The sequence below is a fragment of the Doryrhamphus excisus genome, chromosome 6 (genome assembly GCF_030265055.1).
Source record: "Doryrhamphus excisus isolate RoL2022-K1 chromosome 6, RoL_Dexc_1.0, whole genome shotgun sequence".
In the NCBI taxonomy this organism is placed as follows: Eukaryota; Metazoa; Chordata; class Actinopteri; order Syngnathiformes; family Syngnathidae; genus Doryrhamphus; species Doryrhamphus excisus.
The window spans coordinates 12972190-12987673 of record NC_080471.1 but is presented as its reverse complement, the minus strand read 5'-3'; the positions used below and the strand labels follow the sequence as shown (position 1 = coordinate 12987673).

The 15484-nt window shown below is 43.5% G+C and overlaps 1 protein-coding gene across 1 annotated transcript; it reads left to right on the top strand.

Moving 5' to 3' along the window:
• The first annotated feature begins 561 nt into the window (after positions 1 to 561).
• Positions 562 to 4340, top strand: tmem263 (transmembrane protein 263). Its single transcript, XM_058076697.1, has 3 exons — positions 562 to 732; positions 2421 to 2489; positions 3802 to 4340. Exons 2-3 carry the CDS (start codon positions 2423 to 2425, stop codon positions 4098 to 4100), a joined length of 366 nt encoding a protein of 121 aa, XP_057932680.1. The 5' UTR covers positions 562 to 732; positions 2421 to 2422; the 3' UTR covers positions 4101 to 4340.
• The last annotated feature ends 11144 nt before the right edge of the window (positions 4341 to 15484 follow it).

The window sequence follows — 15484 nt, the reverse complement described above, 5'->3', positions numbered from 1 at the left end:
AATGCAGATAAAGCCATTACGCATCCATAGCTACATGTTTAAACTGAATAACAACATTGACCATTGTTTTTTTTGCTTAACGTTAGCCCAAAACAAAAGTATAACCCTTTCCACGAAGCGCAAAAAAGATTACATTTATAAACAAGGGGTCACGTGGAATTACACCCCTCCCATTCCCAACCGAAAACTAGGGTAACAAAATAAAATGACAAAAATGCTACAGGGTAATATGCATATACATATACATAACAAATATACACAATTGTACTACAAATGTGTTCGCAACTTTTTCAACACAACAAACATGTTATTTATTAAGTGAACATTGTGACAAATCTGCTCAGTTGAGGTGTTATTCTACAATAAACAAATGACAACGATCTTCGATTGAAATAGATCACGATAACAATAATCATTTCCGTTTGGCAAAGATTGGCAGATTGTAAAGACTTCCGGTGCTATTTTTTCCCACAAACTACAATACATTAAATATAATTTTTAATGTAAAGTGTGTGTGCGTGTGTGTGTCTATCTGTCAGGCAGTCGGGGGCGGCGGGGGGAGGGGTGGAGACTTATCTCGTCCCCATTGAAAAAGACATCAACTGACAGAGGGAACGTTTTGGTCGGCTGCATCAACAGACGCGGAATTATTATTATTATTGTTTCAACGTTATTTATTACACTGTCCAGCACATCTCACCATTCTTCCTCGTAACTGTAAAAAAAAATAAGGTAAGCAGCGCCATATTGTTTCAACTTAGTTCACGAGCAGGATGTCAGCCATAACAACTGCTGACAATAACATTGGCGTTATGCTTTTTATTGTTTTAATAAAATAAGAAAACAAGGCCACAACTATTATGCTAGTGGTTCAAAAAGTTGACAAAAACAGAATTAAATAAATGTATTCATCGAATGTGAGGCTCGATGAGGCTTAGCGTACAGTGTAGTGGCGTGTGATCTCGAACATTATTTGGTCTCAAAGGTACTATACAAACACAGATAATTCTTATCTTATCTTGTTATCTTAATATTCAATTAAAGGGCACTGAATGGGGGAAAAAGTAGTAAGCAGACGCTACCATAAAAGTTAGCTTTTGACCGCTTTGCTAGCATAAGTTGTTTACGAGTGATACTCCCACCCGCACTTATTAACTCCTTTTTATGCCGACATGTAATACAAGTAATGTTATGCAATACTTTAGTTTGATTAACTTTTGTCTCCACGCCTCGGTTTGAACAGGTCTTCCGAGTTTTTGGATCAGGAACAGCACACCCCAAAGCAAACACTACTACTGCTGCAAACTCTTTCAGGCCATTTTTAACTAATATTTTGTGGCGAAACTAACCAAACTTTTACTGGACACTCATTGTGCATAACCTGCACAATCTAAAGAGACCCAACACAAGTTGAGTCTTGCAAATTGTCCTGTAATAGTACAGAAATGCAGTTTTGATTGACAGAGGTTATTGCAACAGTAGATGCACTGTTTTACTTGTAGGTGGTGTGACACTTGCCTGCATCATAGTCTTTCACAGTGGCAATTGCTTTTAAACTGTAAACACTGTAATCTACTGTAAAAGCAATGGGAAAGACACATCCTTAGTCGTAGTTGGTGGAGGCACAGCGTCAAAGAGTAGCATCCATGCTGTTTGTGTGAGGGTAAATGTTATTGTTTTACAATGAGAGTTTGGCAAATTGGTTTGGAGTAAATCAGCGAAGGACTAGACGAGTAGTAAATCAAGAGTGCAGTTCATTTTTGGCTCAGTGGCATCGATACATCAATAAAGGGGACCTATTGTGCTCATTTTCAGCCCTTTGCATTGAGTTGTGGACTCCTATAGAGCACCTACATGCAATCACCTTTCTAGGTCTTCCAGATACTGCACCCCTTTTTGCAGCGTTTTCATTTATTTCCTGCTTTTGTTTAATTTACTCCAGTCGCAACCCGCCTCCAGGCACGCCCACTCCATTTTAATTGGTCACACTCCCAAGTGCTCCCGAGAACTTGCGGATATATAGACCCTCGTTGACCGAGTGCTGGCAATCTGCAGCTTATATAAGGAGGTCTGGATCATGTTGATGTCACAACACTTGGTGTTAGGAAAAACTTTATGAAACCAACCTCATCAAAACTCATTTTCTGATGCTTTGGCTTTGTTTGACACGATAATACAACATTCTAAACAACATTTATAGGTCAGAAAAGTGGAAAAAGCATAATAGGTTCCTTTTAGCAATCCCACTGAACACAATTGATTGTCATGACCATCACCATTTCTGATACTTTTGTCCATGCGGTGTATAAAACATAAAACAAACTAATGCCTTTTATTTGCATGCATAACATGTCTGCAACTATTGGCTCTTTAATTGTATGAATATGTAAATGTTTTAGTAATTGTCTCACTTATTTCAGAGATGAGTCAGGCAGAGCAGGTGCTCGAGGACACACCTGCTAACCTCAATGATAAACCAGTTGATTCAGGTCAGTGAAACCGTTTTCTTATGCTTTCTTAATTTTCAGCCATTTTTTAAGATGAATGCACGTCATACTGGACATTGGAACATGTGGAGATCTTTCATTCACTCTGTGTTATGAACATACAGTCTCTTACAATGCAAATATGGCCATCCGTATTTTTATAACAGTACTATACATGTACCTTCTCAAAGGACAAGACAAAAAGTAAACTTAAGAGTAGTCATTTGACAGCTCATATCGCAATATAGATTTACAATGCACTGAAAATGAGTCAACACACAGCCACCGTTGTCTAATTAGCTGGCAACACAAGTGAGTAGCAAGATAATTGTGTCCTGTCTACAGTCAAGCATAGTCGTAGTAGCATCATGGTTTGGGGCAGCATGAATACTGCTGGCACTGGTGAGGTCCGGTGCATTGAAGGAAACAAGAATTCCAGCATGTACTGTGACAGTATGAAGCAACCCATGATCCTCTCCCTTGAAAAACTGTTCTGAAAGGCAGTTCCCCAACAAGATAAGGAGCATAAACACACCTCCAAGATGACAAGTGTCTTGCTGAGGATGCTGAAGGTGAAAGTATGTCTCCTCCAGACCTGAACACAAATGAGCGCCTGTGAGGCATCCTCAAGCAGAAGGAAGGTGGAGGAGCACACTGTCTAACATGCACAAGATCCACCAGTGATGTGGAAGTGGAGTGGAAGAGGATTCCAGTAACATCTGTGCAGCTCTGGTCAAATTTCACACCCAAGAGGATTAAGGCAGTGCTGCAATAACCACGGTGCTTGACCTTAAATATTCACAGTTTGGACTCGATTTGGATATGTTCATTGTGAGGTGTACTTGCGTTGCTAACTGTTGTCAAACTCAGGACTGGGGGCCAAATCCGTCACACGCTGCAATTTTATCCGGCCTCCGGAACTGTATCATTGAGTGTGGCTGCCTCATGGACTTAATCAAAGAAAGTGTAGCAGCGAGTAAGCGTATCCTCCAGTATAAGCTAGCCAGGCATTTTGATTTTTAATAAATATTCTATACAATGCAATACAAAAAAAATTAAGGACCTACTGGAAAGATGCACATCAAAAAATCTTCGTATGTTCTGTTATGATTTTCATATAGTGATCCACTAAAGTATATTGCAGCAGCATTTTGCTGTTTTTAAGGACTAAATCCAAAACATCCTCTGTATGACGGGTGTTTTTAAGGACCTATTGCAAAAATGCAGGGTGTGGGTTACCAGTTTAGGACGGAGGTCTTAGCAGGCATTTTACAGTACATTTAAGTTACATGTCACATTTATTGGTTCCCACCAGACAACCTCAAAGAGCACCCACAGACTCAGACGGGCATGTTGGGCAGGTTGGCGGGAGGCTTGTACGGTGCCACCACGGGGGCCTTAGGAGCGACCGTGGTCGGCGTGACGTGGATCGGAGGAAAGAGCCTGGACCTCACCAAGACTGCTGTCAGCTCAGTTGCCGCCGTGCCCGCAGCAGGTGTGGGACTGGTCAAGGGAGGAGTTTGCGCCGTAGCTGGCGGCGTGACAGCCGTCGGTTCTGCCGTGGTCAACAAAGTTCCAATCAGAGGATCCAAAAAGAAGGACAAGTCCGACTGAGGGGAAGAGGAGACGGAATTCGCACCAGTGATGTGTTGGCCATGCTCTGTTGGCTCAGTGGCAGCAACAGGAGGCAAAACAACACAAGACTCAAATCTGTGTGAATGTTTTGTTGTAGGTTTTGTGCTTTGTGTAATTCACTTTCTATTGTAATAATCATGTTTTTGTAAACTGCAAAATATAAGCTCTGAAAGACTTGGTCCAAATAAAAATGTCCATGTCTATTTTGAAGGACTGTTTTCACTGCAAAGTGCACCGGCAAACATTTGAATATCACCGGCTTGACAATCAGTCATAAGTGGTCATTAATTACTCAGGTCTGGTTTTTCTTAACTATGTGTTCCTTTCCAACAGTCCAGGCTGTACCCCTCCTCTCGCCTGAATACAGCTAGGATAGGCTCCAGCCTGTCCGTGACCCTACTGAGTATAAGTGGTACAGAAAATGTATGTATGTATGTATGTATGTATGTATGTATGTTCCTTTCCCTAACCAATTCACAGTGATTAACAAAGAATTAACGTATGTACGTACAGTATTGTTGCAAACTTGAGTCCCACAAGACACGATCAGAATTACTTCAGCTTGCTAAAAGGAAGAGGGTCTTTAATTCTACAAGGAATAGCCAACACTGAACTGAACAGTGAATAGGGGTCACGTGACAGAACGCTGATTACAATTACGGTGCAAACGCATAGGTTCCACAGTCATGCTGCGAAGCCAGAATCTTTTGCTGCCAGGTAAGCAAGAAAAGTTTATGTTCTGAAGAACCTTCATGTTCTTAGTTGAGTTGAGTTTGAGACCCCTGATGAGTGGCTTCTGCGACGCTGTTACAGTAAACCTCGGATATATCGGAAATTCGCTCACAACGGACAGATAAAAAAGAAACGATTTTTCTGTAATGCATTTCCAAAAAAAATTCATTGCATATATCGGATTTTTTATAACGGATTTCGCCTATTTCGGACAAAATCTCCAGTCCTGTTCCAATGCATTTCCATTAAATTTCCCTCGCATATATCGGATGGCCGCATTGTGGCGCTCCGATTCACCGAATTGTGACAGGCCGCTATACGACGTCATTTGCAGCGTTTGCAGCGTTGCCTGCGCGTCCAGGTACATTGGAAACATAGTCAAGGAAGTGCCTTTTTATAACGGATAAAATCCGATTTACGCATATACCGGATATAAATCCGATATATGCGTAAAACGGACATTTTCCGGTATACGCATATAACGGATTTTATATCGGACAAAGCCAGTGGGAACAATTGAATCCGATATATCCAAGGTTTACTGTATATGTTTTCTCTTTGTATTTTAGTCAGCTTTGTCTGGAAGTGAACCCCCTCTTTCTTTGAGCACCTTTTAAAAACTCATGTTGCACCTTTGCTTTTAGATGACATATACACAATAATTGTGGTTAAAAAATGTTTATTTTGGGCGGCACGGTGGTCGAGTGGTTAGTGCGCAGACCTCACAGCTAGGAGACCAGGGTTCAATTCCACCCTCGACCATCTCTGTGTGGAGTTTGCATGTTCTCCCCGTGCATGCGTGGGTTTTCTCCGGGTACTCCGGTTTCCTCCCACATTCCAAAAACATGCTAGGTTAATTGGTGACTCCAAATTGTCCATAGGTATGAATGTGAGTGTGAATGGTTGTTTGTCTATATGAGCCCTGTGATTGGCTGGCGACCAGTCCAGGGTGTACCCTGCCTCTCGCCCGGAGACAGCTGGGATAGGCTCCAGCACCCCCGCGACCCTTGTGAGGAAAAGCAGTAGAAAATGAATGAATGAATGAAATGTTTATTTCTTATTGTATTACTTTTTTCCATGCTATTTTTAGAATTGTTTTTTTTGACACTGATGGATATGGATCGGAGCTCTCATCCGCATTCTCTGGGATACTCAATATTCAGATATTAGTTCTTTTTGATTTTCCCCTTCTAGGTCCATTCATTTTTCTTGGATCCATCCCATTTGGTCCAGCATTTCAATCACCGTTTCCCTAGCATTTGTTTTATTTTTCATGTCCCTTTTGGCGAGTAGTAAATTTGTGTCATGTGTCTCGTTTAAGAGCTCTTATCTCTGAATATTTTGTTTTGTCTTTGTGTTTGCTAGCCTCGCAAGCTCATTACCTTGGTCTTGCTTCTAGTTAGCTTGAAGTTGAATGTATGTAGTGGGTTTGTTATGTCTTATTTTGGAGAGCAACAACTACACATATTGCTGTGATCTTAATTACGAGATTATATCCAGACAATCAAAATAGCCTGTATTTATTATAATTTACAGTGGACAATTATAAGGAAAAAAGGTCATCAGGGAGTATTTACAGCACATAAAAACTCTTTTTAATACAAGTTTGACTTTGAAGAATCCATTTTATTCTCATTGCCGTGCACGTTTGCCGCCTCTGTGTTTTGGTATTATTACTCTTTAAGTCAGGATATGAAGGATAAATCATGTTCTTTCAATTCTTCATGAAATACTTTTTCACAAAGTTTGCAACTTCCATGTTTACTCTTCGCGTTTAACCATGACCACAGGTCCAATAGAGGCCACAACTCTTGGCGTTGCAATCTTCTGGCTCTCATCCTTCACCTCTCTCTCTGGAAATAAAAACACACACACAGAATAGTTAGACTACAGTTTGGCGTTCGTGTGTATTCATCATAAAATATATTGCTTACTCCTTCTGAAGCATGACGGCTGACAGCTGTAGCCGGCTGAAGGCTCGCAGACAGATGTACTGCAGTGAATGTACACCTAGACGAGGACAATGCCATATAAGAAAACCCTGAATATAAGGCAAGCTCTCTTTCTTAAGACAAAATTTTTGGAAAAATATTTTTAGAAGAAAGTCAAAGATAAAATTAACCCTTTGGCATGTTACTAATTTCTGATCAAAAATCCTCATTTGCTCACTTGCCAACGTCTTTCTATGTCACAGATGTGTGTGTGTGAGTGACAGAAGGAAAAGCTCTGACTCACTTGAGAAGTAATTTGGTGCTACCAGCTGGTTTGCATAGAAATCATTAATTCATTTTCTACTGCTTTTTGCTCACGAGGGTCGCGGGGGGTGCTGGAGCCTATCCCAGCTGTCTTTGGGCGAGAGGCAGGGTACACCCTGGACGGGTCGCCAGCCAATCACAGGGCACACATATAGACAAACAACCATTCACACTCACATTCATACCTATGGACAATTTGGAGTGGCCAATTAACCTACTTAACTCCACACAGAGATGGCCGAGGGTGGAATTGAACCCTGGTCTCCTAGCTGTGAGGTCTAACCACTCTTCCGCCGTGCCGCCCTTGCATAGAAATCACTATAGCCCAAGTATGATACTTGTGTTGTTTTATGGCAGTCAAGTGCAAAACTAAATCAACTAAATGTTTGTGTCACAAGTACCATCTGTTGTCATCCCACCACTAGATGGGGTACCTGTTCATTCTGCGGTTCTAGTGAGCTCGGGTCCACAAAGGTAAACATTTTGAAAATGAAGCGCCTGTAGTGACTCGGGAAGTCCACACCGGAGCTTGGACCAACTGGAACCAGGGAGGACAAGTAGCGATCATCGCTGTTTGGACATCTGGAAGAGAAATGATGGCAATTTAAAATGTGTCAACCCAATGAGACATTTTATGATGAACATCCATTTTATGTTACCCATTGATCAGAATGTCCCACTGGGGCACACTGTGAGGGTTTGAACTAGTGGTGGTCCAACAGCGACCGAGCATGAGGACAAGATTGGGATCGGTTCTCTCCATGAGTTGAACCTCCACATACACGGGCTCCCTTAGGACTTTGGTCACAGGATAGTCTCCATCCATATAGAAAGAGCTATAGGCCACATCCTCTGTGAAGGCAGATTCAGATTCATGTCATCACATTTTCAAACAAAGCAGGTTGTGGTTGTGTGTGCATGTACCTTCAACACAGCCCTTTGTAAAGCATTGTCCATTGCCCAACCTCAGCTCCACATGGAGCGGACCCAGAGCAGCCACTGAGACAGGTGATTCTACCGGTAGAACTTCTACAATCAAAGTCTCAACAGACATGCCTGTGTATCTACACTGGAAGAGTAAACTGAGAGAAAACATTGGCATTATGGTGGATTGTTAGAGGGCATTCAGTTTGTTATGGATAAGAAAATTCTTTACTCAAAGCTGCTGTCCCTGGTTATAGCGCCCAGAGGCCCCACTCCCACTTCATACGAGGAAGTCATCCTGTTCTCATAGACAATCATACCAGTCTCCTCCTGGAAGTTGTGATGATGTGAATGCCCACATGCAGTCACTGTATTGTTGTAAGCTTAAAAAATGAAGTCTAACCGTAATGACGGTACCACAGGCAGTCACAGGGAACTGGTAGATGGCAAAGGCGGAATTGGAGTCCACATGTTTGCAGTTATGACCGTCTCCCAAAAGGGAAACGGTCTTCAGGTCAATGTTGGGAAGAGTGCTATCTTTGGCCACGACCACAATGAACTGGCCATCCTTGGTGCACTGGACAGTCACTGTAAGAACATAGGTAATATGAGTCATCAGTCTCAGGAGGCAAAGGCATTAGCTTGACGGAGAAACTCACCCGTGTTCCCAAAGTAACACTGGCCCCCATTGTAGCAGCAGTTAAGAGCATCACAATCACTTCCTGAGATATCTGGAGCCCCGCATGGCACTTGTACGCTTGTCGGCACATCACAGTTCCGGGGAGAGGGTGTTTGTGGTTTCTTCACGGGTTTTTGTCCGTCATGCGTCGTCTGGGTTTGATCGTAACGGGCAGGGTCCTTATGAAGAACTGGCTCATTAGCTTGCTGTTGACCTGGATTTTTTGGACAGTGTAGTCAAGGGGCCATTATGGCCAAACAGGAGGTTCCCTGTCAGTTTTAACTGGCATTGTCACCAGGACAGAGACAGACTTTAAGAAACGCACCCATGTTCCCAAAGTAGCATTCGCCTGCCTCGTAGCAGCAGTTGAGGTCCTCACAATATGTCCTAGAGATACCAGGAGCCCCACATTGGTTTCGCATGCTTCTCATCACATCACAGCTCCAGGAGGGATATGGGTATGCTTGCTTTACATTGGTCTGGTCCTTATGAAGTACTGGATCACCGATTTGCTGTTGACCTGTTGGATTTTTTTGGACTGTGTCGTTAAGAGGCCATTATGGCAAAACAGGAGGTTCTATAATAGTGTCAACTGGTATTGGCACTATGACAAAAACATTAGCTGGATAGAGAGACTCACCCGTTTTCCCATAGTAGCACTGGCCTCTATCATAGCAGCAGTTAAGCGCCTCGCAAGAAGCCCTAGAGATACCGTCAGCCCCACATTGGTTTCGTGTGTTTTTCAACACATCACATCTCCAAGAAGGAGCTTGGTGTGGGGTTTTCTGTCTGTCAAGCAGCAGCTGGTCTCGGCGAAGTGGATCGTGACGCACAGGTTCCAACGGAGCAACCTGATCATTGGCTTTATGTTGATCTGTTGGATTTTGTTGGACAATCATTATCACCCAACAGGAGGTTTCCTAACCATTTCAAATGGTATCAGCACCAGGACAGACATGAACATTAGCTGGATGAAGAAACTCACCCGGTTTCCCATAGTAGCACTGGGCTCCATCATAACAGCAGTTAAGCGCCTCGCAAGAAGCCCTAGAGATACCTTCAGCCCCACATTGGGTTCGTGTGTTTTTCAACACATCACATCTCCAAGAGGGAGTATGGTGTGGGGTTTTCTGTCTGTCAAGCAGCAGCTGGTCTCGGCGAAGTACATCGAAACGCACAGGTTCCAACGGAAGAACCTGATCATTGGCTTTATATTGATCTGTTGGATTTTGTTGGACAATCATTATCACCCAACAGGAGGTTTCCTAACCATTTCAAATGGTATCAGCACCAGGACAGACATGAACATTAGCTGGATGAAGAAACTCACCCGGTTTCCCATAGTAGCACTGGGCTCCATCATAACAGCAGTTAAGCGCCTCGCAAGAAGCCCTAGAGATACCTTCAGCCCCACATTGGGTTCGTGTGTTTTTCAACACATCACATCTCCAAGAGGGAGTATGGTGTGGGGTTTTCTGTCTGTCAAGCAGCAGCTGGTCTCGGCGAAGTACATCGAAACGCACAGGTTCCAACGGAAGAACCTGATCATTGGCTTTATATTGATCTGTTGGATTTTGTTGGACAATCATTATCACCCAACAGGAGGTTTCCTAACCATTTCAAATGGTATCAGCACCAGGACAGACATGAACATTAGCTGGATGAAGAAACTCACCCGGTTTCCCATAGTAGCACTGGCCTCCATCATAACAGCAGTTAAGTGCCTCGCAAGAAGCCCTGGAGATACCTTCAGTCCCACATTGGGTTCGTGTGTTTTTCAACACATCACATCTCCAAGAGGGAGTATGGTGTGGGGTTTTCTGTCTGTCAAGCAGCAGCTGGTCTCGGCGAAGTGGATCGTGACGCACAGGTTCCACCGGAAGAACCTGATCATTGACTCTCTGTTGATCTGTTGGATTTTGGACAATCATTATCACCCAACAGGAGGCTTCCTAACCATTAACCAACTTCCTAACCATTTCAAATGTTATTAGCACCAGGACAGACATGAACATTAGCTGGCTAGAGAAACTCACCCGGTTTCCCATAGTAGCACTGGCCTCCATCATAACAGCAGTTAAGCGCCTCACAAGAAGCCCTAGAGATACCATGAGCCCCACATTGGTTTCGTGTGTTTTTAACCACATCACATCTCAAAGAGGGAGTATGGTGTGGGGTTTTCTGTCTGTCAAGCAGCAGCTGGTCTCGGCGAAGTACATCGAAACGCACAGGTTCCAACGGAAGAACCTGATCATTGGCTTTATATTGATCTGTTGGATTTTGTTGGACAATCATTATCACCCAACAGGAGGTTTCCTAACCATTTCAAATGGTATCAGCACCAGGACAGACATGAACATTAGCTGGATGAAGAAACTCACCCGGTTTCCCATAGTAGCACTGGGCTCCATCATAACAGCAGTTAAGCGCCTCGCAAGAAGCCCTTGAGATACCTTCAGCCCCACATTGGTTTCGTGTGTTCATCAACACATCACATCTCCAAGAGGGAACTTGGTGTGCGGTTTTCTGTCTGTCAAGCATCATCTGGTCGTAACGCATACGGTCCATCTGAGCAACCTGATCATTGGCTCTCTGTTGAGCTGTTGGATTTTGTTGGACAATCATTATCACCCAACAGGAGGCTCCCTGACCATTTCAAATGATATCGGCACCAGGACAGACACAAACATTAGCTGGATAGAGAAACTCACCCGTTTTCCCAAAGTAGCACTGGCCTCCATCATAACAGCAGTTAAGCGCCTCGCAAGAAGCCCTTGAGATACCTTCAGCCCCACATTGGTTTCGTGTGTTCATCAACACATCACATCTCCAAGAGGGAACTTGGTGTGCGGTTTTCTGTCTGTCAAGCATCATCTGGTCCAAACGCATACGGTCCATTGCAGCAACCTGATCATTGGCTCTCTGTTGAGCTGTTGGATTTTGTTGGACAATCATTATCACCCAACAGGAGGCTCCCTGACCATTTCAAATGATATCGGCACCAGGACAGATACAAATATTAGCTGCATAGAGAAACTCACCCGTTTTCCCAAAGTAGCACTGGCCTGCATCATAGCAGCAGTTAAGCGCCTCGCAAGAAGCCCTTGAGATACCTTCAGCCCCACATTGGTTTCGTGTGTTTTTCAACATATCGCATCTCCAAGAGGGAGCTTGGTGTGCGGTTTTCTGTCTGTCAAGCATCATCTGGTCGTAACGCATACGGTCCATTGGAGCAACCTGATCATTGGCTCTCTGTTGAGCTGTTGAATTTTGTTGGACAATCATTATCACCAAACAGGAGGCCCCATGACCATTTCAAATGATATCGGCACCAGGACAGACACGAACATTAGCTGGATAGAGAAACTCACCCGGTTTCCCATAGTAGCACTGGCCTCCATCATAACAGCAGTTAAGCGCCTCGCAAGAAGCCCTTGAGATACCTTCAGCCCCACATTGGTTTCGTGTGTTTTTCAACATATCACATCTCCAAGAGGGAGCTTGTGCGGTTTTCTGTCTGTCAAGCATCATCTGGTCGTAACGCATACGGTCCATTGGAGCAACCTGATCATTGGCTCTCTGTTGAGCTGTTGGATTTTGTTGGACAATCATTATCACCCAACAGGAGGCTCCCGGACCATTTCAAATGATATCGGCACCAGGACAGACACAAACATTAGCTGGATAGAGAAACTCACCTGTTTTCCCATAGTAGCACTGGCCTCCATCATAACAGCAGTTAAGCGCCTCGCAAGAATCCCTTGTGATACCATGAGCCCCACATTGGTTTCGTGTGTTTTTCAACACATCACATCTCCAAGAGGGAGCTTGGTTTACGGTTTTCCCTCTGTCAAGCATCATCTGGTCGTAACGCATATGGTCCATCGGAACAGGCTGATCATTGGCTCTCTGTTGATCTGTTGGGTTTTGTTGGACAATCATTATCACCCAACAGGAGGCTTCGTAACCATTTCAAATGGTATCAGCACCAGGACAAACACAAACATTAGCTGGATGAAGAAACTCACCCGTGTTCCCATAGTAGCACTGGCCTGCATCATAACAGCAGTTGAGGGCCTCGCAAGACGTCCTAGAAATACCATAAGCCCCACATTGGTTTCGTTCCGTTTTCATGACGTTGCAGCTCCAGGAGGGAGCTTGCCTCGCAACTGTTTGGTCTTGGGGAGCTTGATCGTAACGCATAGGTGCCATCTGAGCAACCTGATCATTGCCTTGCTGTTGACCTGTTGGATTTTGTTGGACAGTGTAGTCACGGAGCCATTATGGCCGGAGAGGAGAGACTCTTTAACAGATTCAACTGACATCGGCAGACAGACAAACACAGATATTATAGTTGTATGGAAAAACTCACCCATGTTCCCATAGTAGCACTGGCCTGCATCATAGCAGCACCTAAGGGCCTCACAATACATCCTAGAGATACCAGAAATCCCACATTGGACTCGTTCGCGTTTCGCCACATCACAGATCCAGGGGGGACGATAATAATTACCCTGTCCCTGTTGGACAGGGTAGTCAGGGGGCCAGTAGGGGGGCCAGCCAGGTTCGACTGGCATTGGCATCGGGACTGGTGGATCGCGTCCTTGACCAGGGTTTTGACCTTTACCGTTGACTGGTGATGCTACTGGTTCCTGGCGTCTACTTGGATACCAACTCTGAGCTTCGGTCCTTATGAGGAATCCCAGCAGCACAACTGCCACTACGGAGGTAACACCCCTGAGCTTTGCCATCGTTTCACACCGGTTAGACCTGGAAAGTCCCAAGTGCACCACATATGTGTGCTGCCATATTTATATGTGACTACAATTGATGTCTCAACAACCCCACCTCTTGTGCAAAAGCAACCGCCAATCAATCGAGCCTTCCTTCTCTCAATGGCCACTCAGAAACTTCAGGGGGGGAGGTTGTTATGTTACAATCCCCTCAAAAGAACATTCAGCTGGATGCATTTTTATGCTTTTTGGAAGCTTGTCGAGGTCGTGAGGATGGAAACGAGACAGCGTGACATAGAACGTTGTGGCCTTTTCAAAGGTCTTTGTGAACCAAGTTGGTCATCGACTGTTTATCTTAAGTGTGCATAGGTCATTTATAACTGTGCTGTTGTGGAGCAATCAGTTGGCCAAAGCCTCTCCACTACCCTGAGATCATAGATGGACCTATTACTCATTAACCTTCTTAAGTCTTAATCGTAATGGCAGTGATAGATAAGACTAATGTTGATTACAAATGTAAACATTTATACAATCGTCCTTGTAATTTTTAGTCATTTAGTCTAAGGAGTAAATTATTTGGAAATTGAGATCTTTTAACAGTGCTTTTTTTAATTAAAAGTCAATTTTCCATCTCACAAGTAGTGAAATGCAGAGAGCAATATGGATATACATGGATATGGATATACTGTTCATCTTCTTTGAAAGGTTGCAACTGCAAAAACGGAAATCTAAGGAGAATAAATGTTAGTTAAGGGTGTCCAGACTTTTTCCTACCTAGGTCCTAGGCCATTTTGATACATGTCGTGCAGATGCTAAAACCAATCCAGTGTAAATGATCTGAACAAAACATCCACAGCTTAGCTGTATGTTACAGGTAAAGGTGACAAATTAGTGTAATATCTAATAATATAACTCATCCATCCATTCTCTATGCTGCTTATCCTCACTAGGGTCACAGGAGATCATATATTATTAATTCATTTTATATTCGTAGTATGGGCCAGTAAAATATGAACTGCAAGCCAGAAACGGCCACTGGGACACATTTGGACACTACTGTCTAAATTAGATTATTACATTAAAATAAACAATATGATCTTCCAACAGAAACAAAACACTTTACTGGAAACCTGTAAAACCGCATTTTGGCAAGTCACAAAGAAATGCCTGCTAAGAAAAAAATACTTTGTCAGTAATAATTATTCTGACTTTGAGTTCAGGTATTTATTTTCTTATTTTTGCCAAGTACAATTGGTAATTAGTTAGTTTTTTGTAAAATATAAAAATTCTACAAAATTAATAGTAACATACCAGTCCAGGGTGTGTACCCCCCCCCCCCCCTGCCCGAAGACAGCTGAGATAGGCTCCAGCATACCTGCGACCCTCTTGAGGATAAGCGGTATAGAAAATGGATGGATGAATACTAACATAGGACCGCATGGTAGACAAGTGGTTATGGTTATGTTGGCCACACAAGCAGGAGATCGGGAAGGGCTGGGTTCGAATCTCTGAGTCTTTTTATGGAGTTGTTTTCCAGGTATCCCTGTTGCCTCCCACATTCCAAAAACATGCTAGGTTAATTGGTGACTTCAAATTGTCCATAGGTATGAATGTGAGTGTGAATGGTTGTTTGTCTATATGTGCCCTGTGATTGGCTGGCGACCAGTCCAGGGTGTACCCCACCTCTCGCCCAAAGACAGCTGGGATAGGCTCCAGCATACCCGCGGATAAGGAGATAGATATGGGGCATAGAAAATGTATGGAAAATCATTTTAAGTCTCTGATACATTTATCAGTCATATTGATTGAGCCAAACATTTGCCCTGGATTGAGTGCTCTGCGCAGGGGTGACCATGGACACTGACCAGCCGGTCAGCTCGACATGTTGGCTGCGAAATGATCATCCAACTTGCTCAGGAAGGAGCCAACTCATAGGATGAGTCATTTAGGAGATTTTAAAGCAAAAAGAAGAAGTCAGTCTAACTTTTTTTCATAAAGTTAATGAAAATGACAAACCCTAATCGCTTTGAAATAAGATGA

Coding starts and splice junctions, on each gene's coding strand:
- tmem263 (XM_058076697.1), top strand. CDS start 2,423: ATGAGTCAGGCAGAGCAGGTGCTCGAGGACACACCTGCTAACCTCAAT. Junction 2,490..3,801: donor TGATAAACCAGTTGATTCAG/GTCAGTGAAACC, acceptor GGTTCCCACCAG/ACAACCTCAAAGAGCACCCA.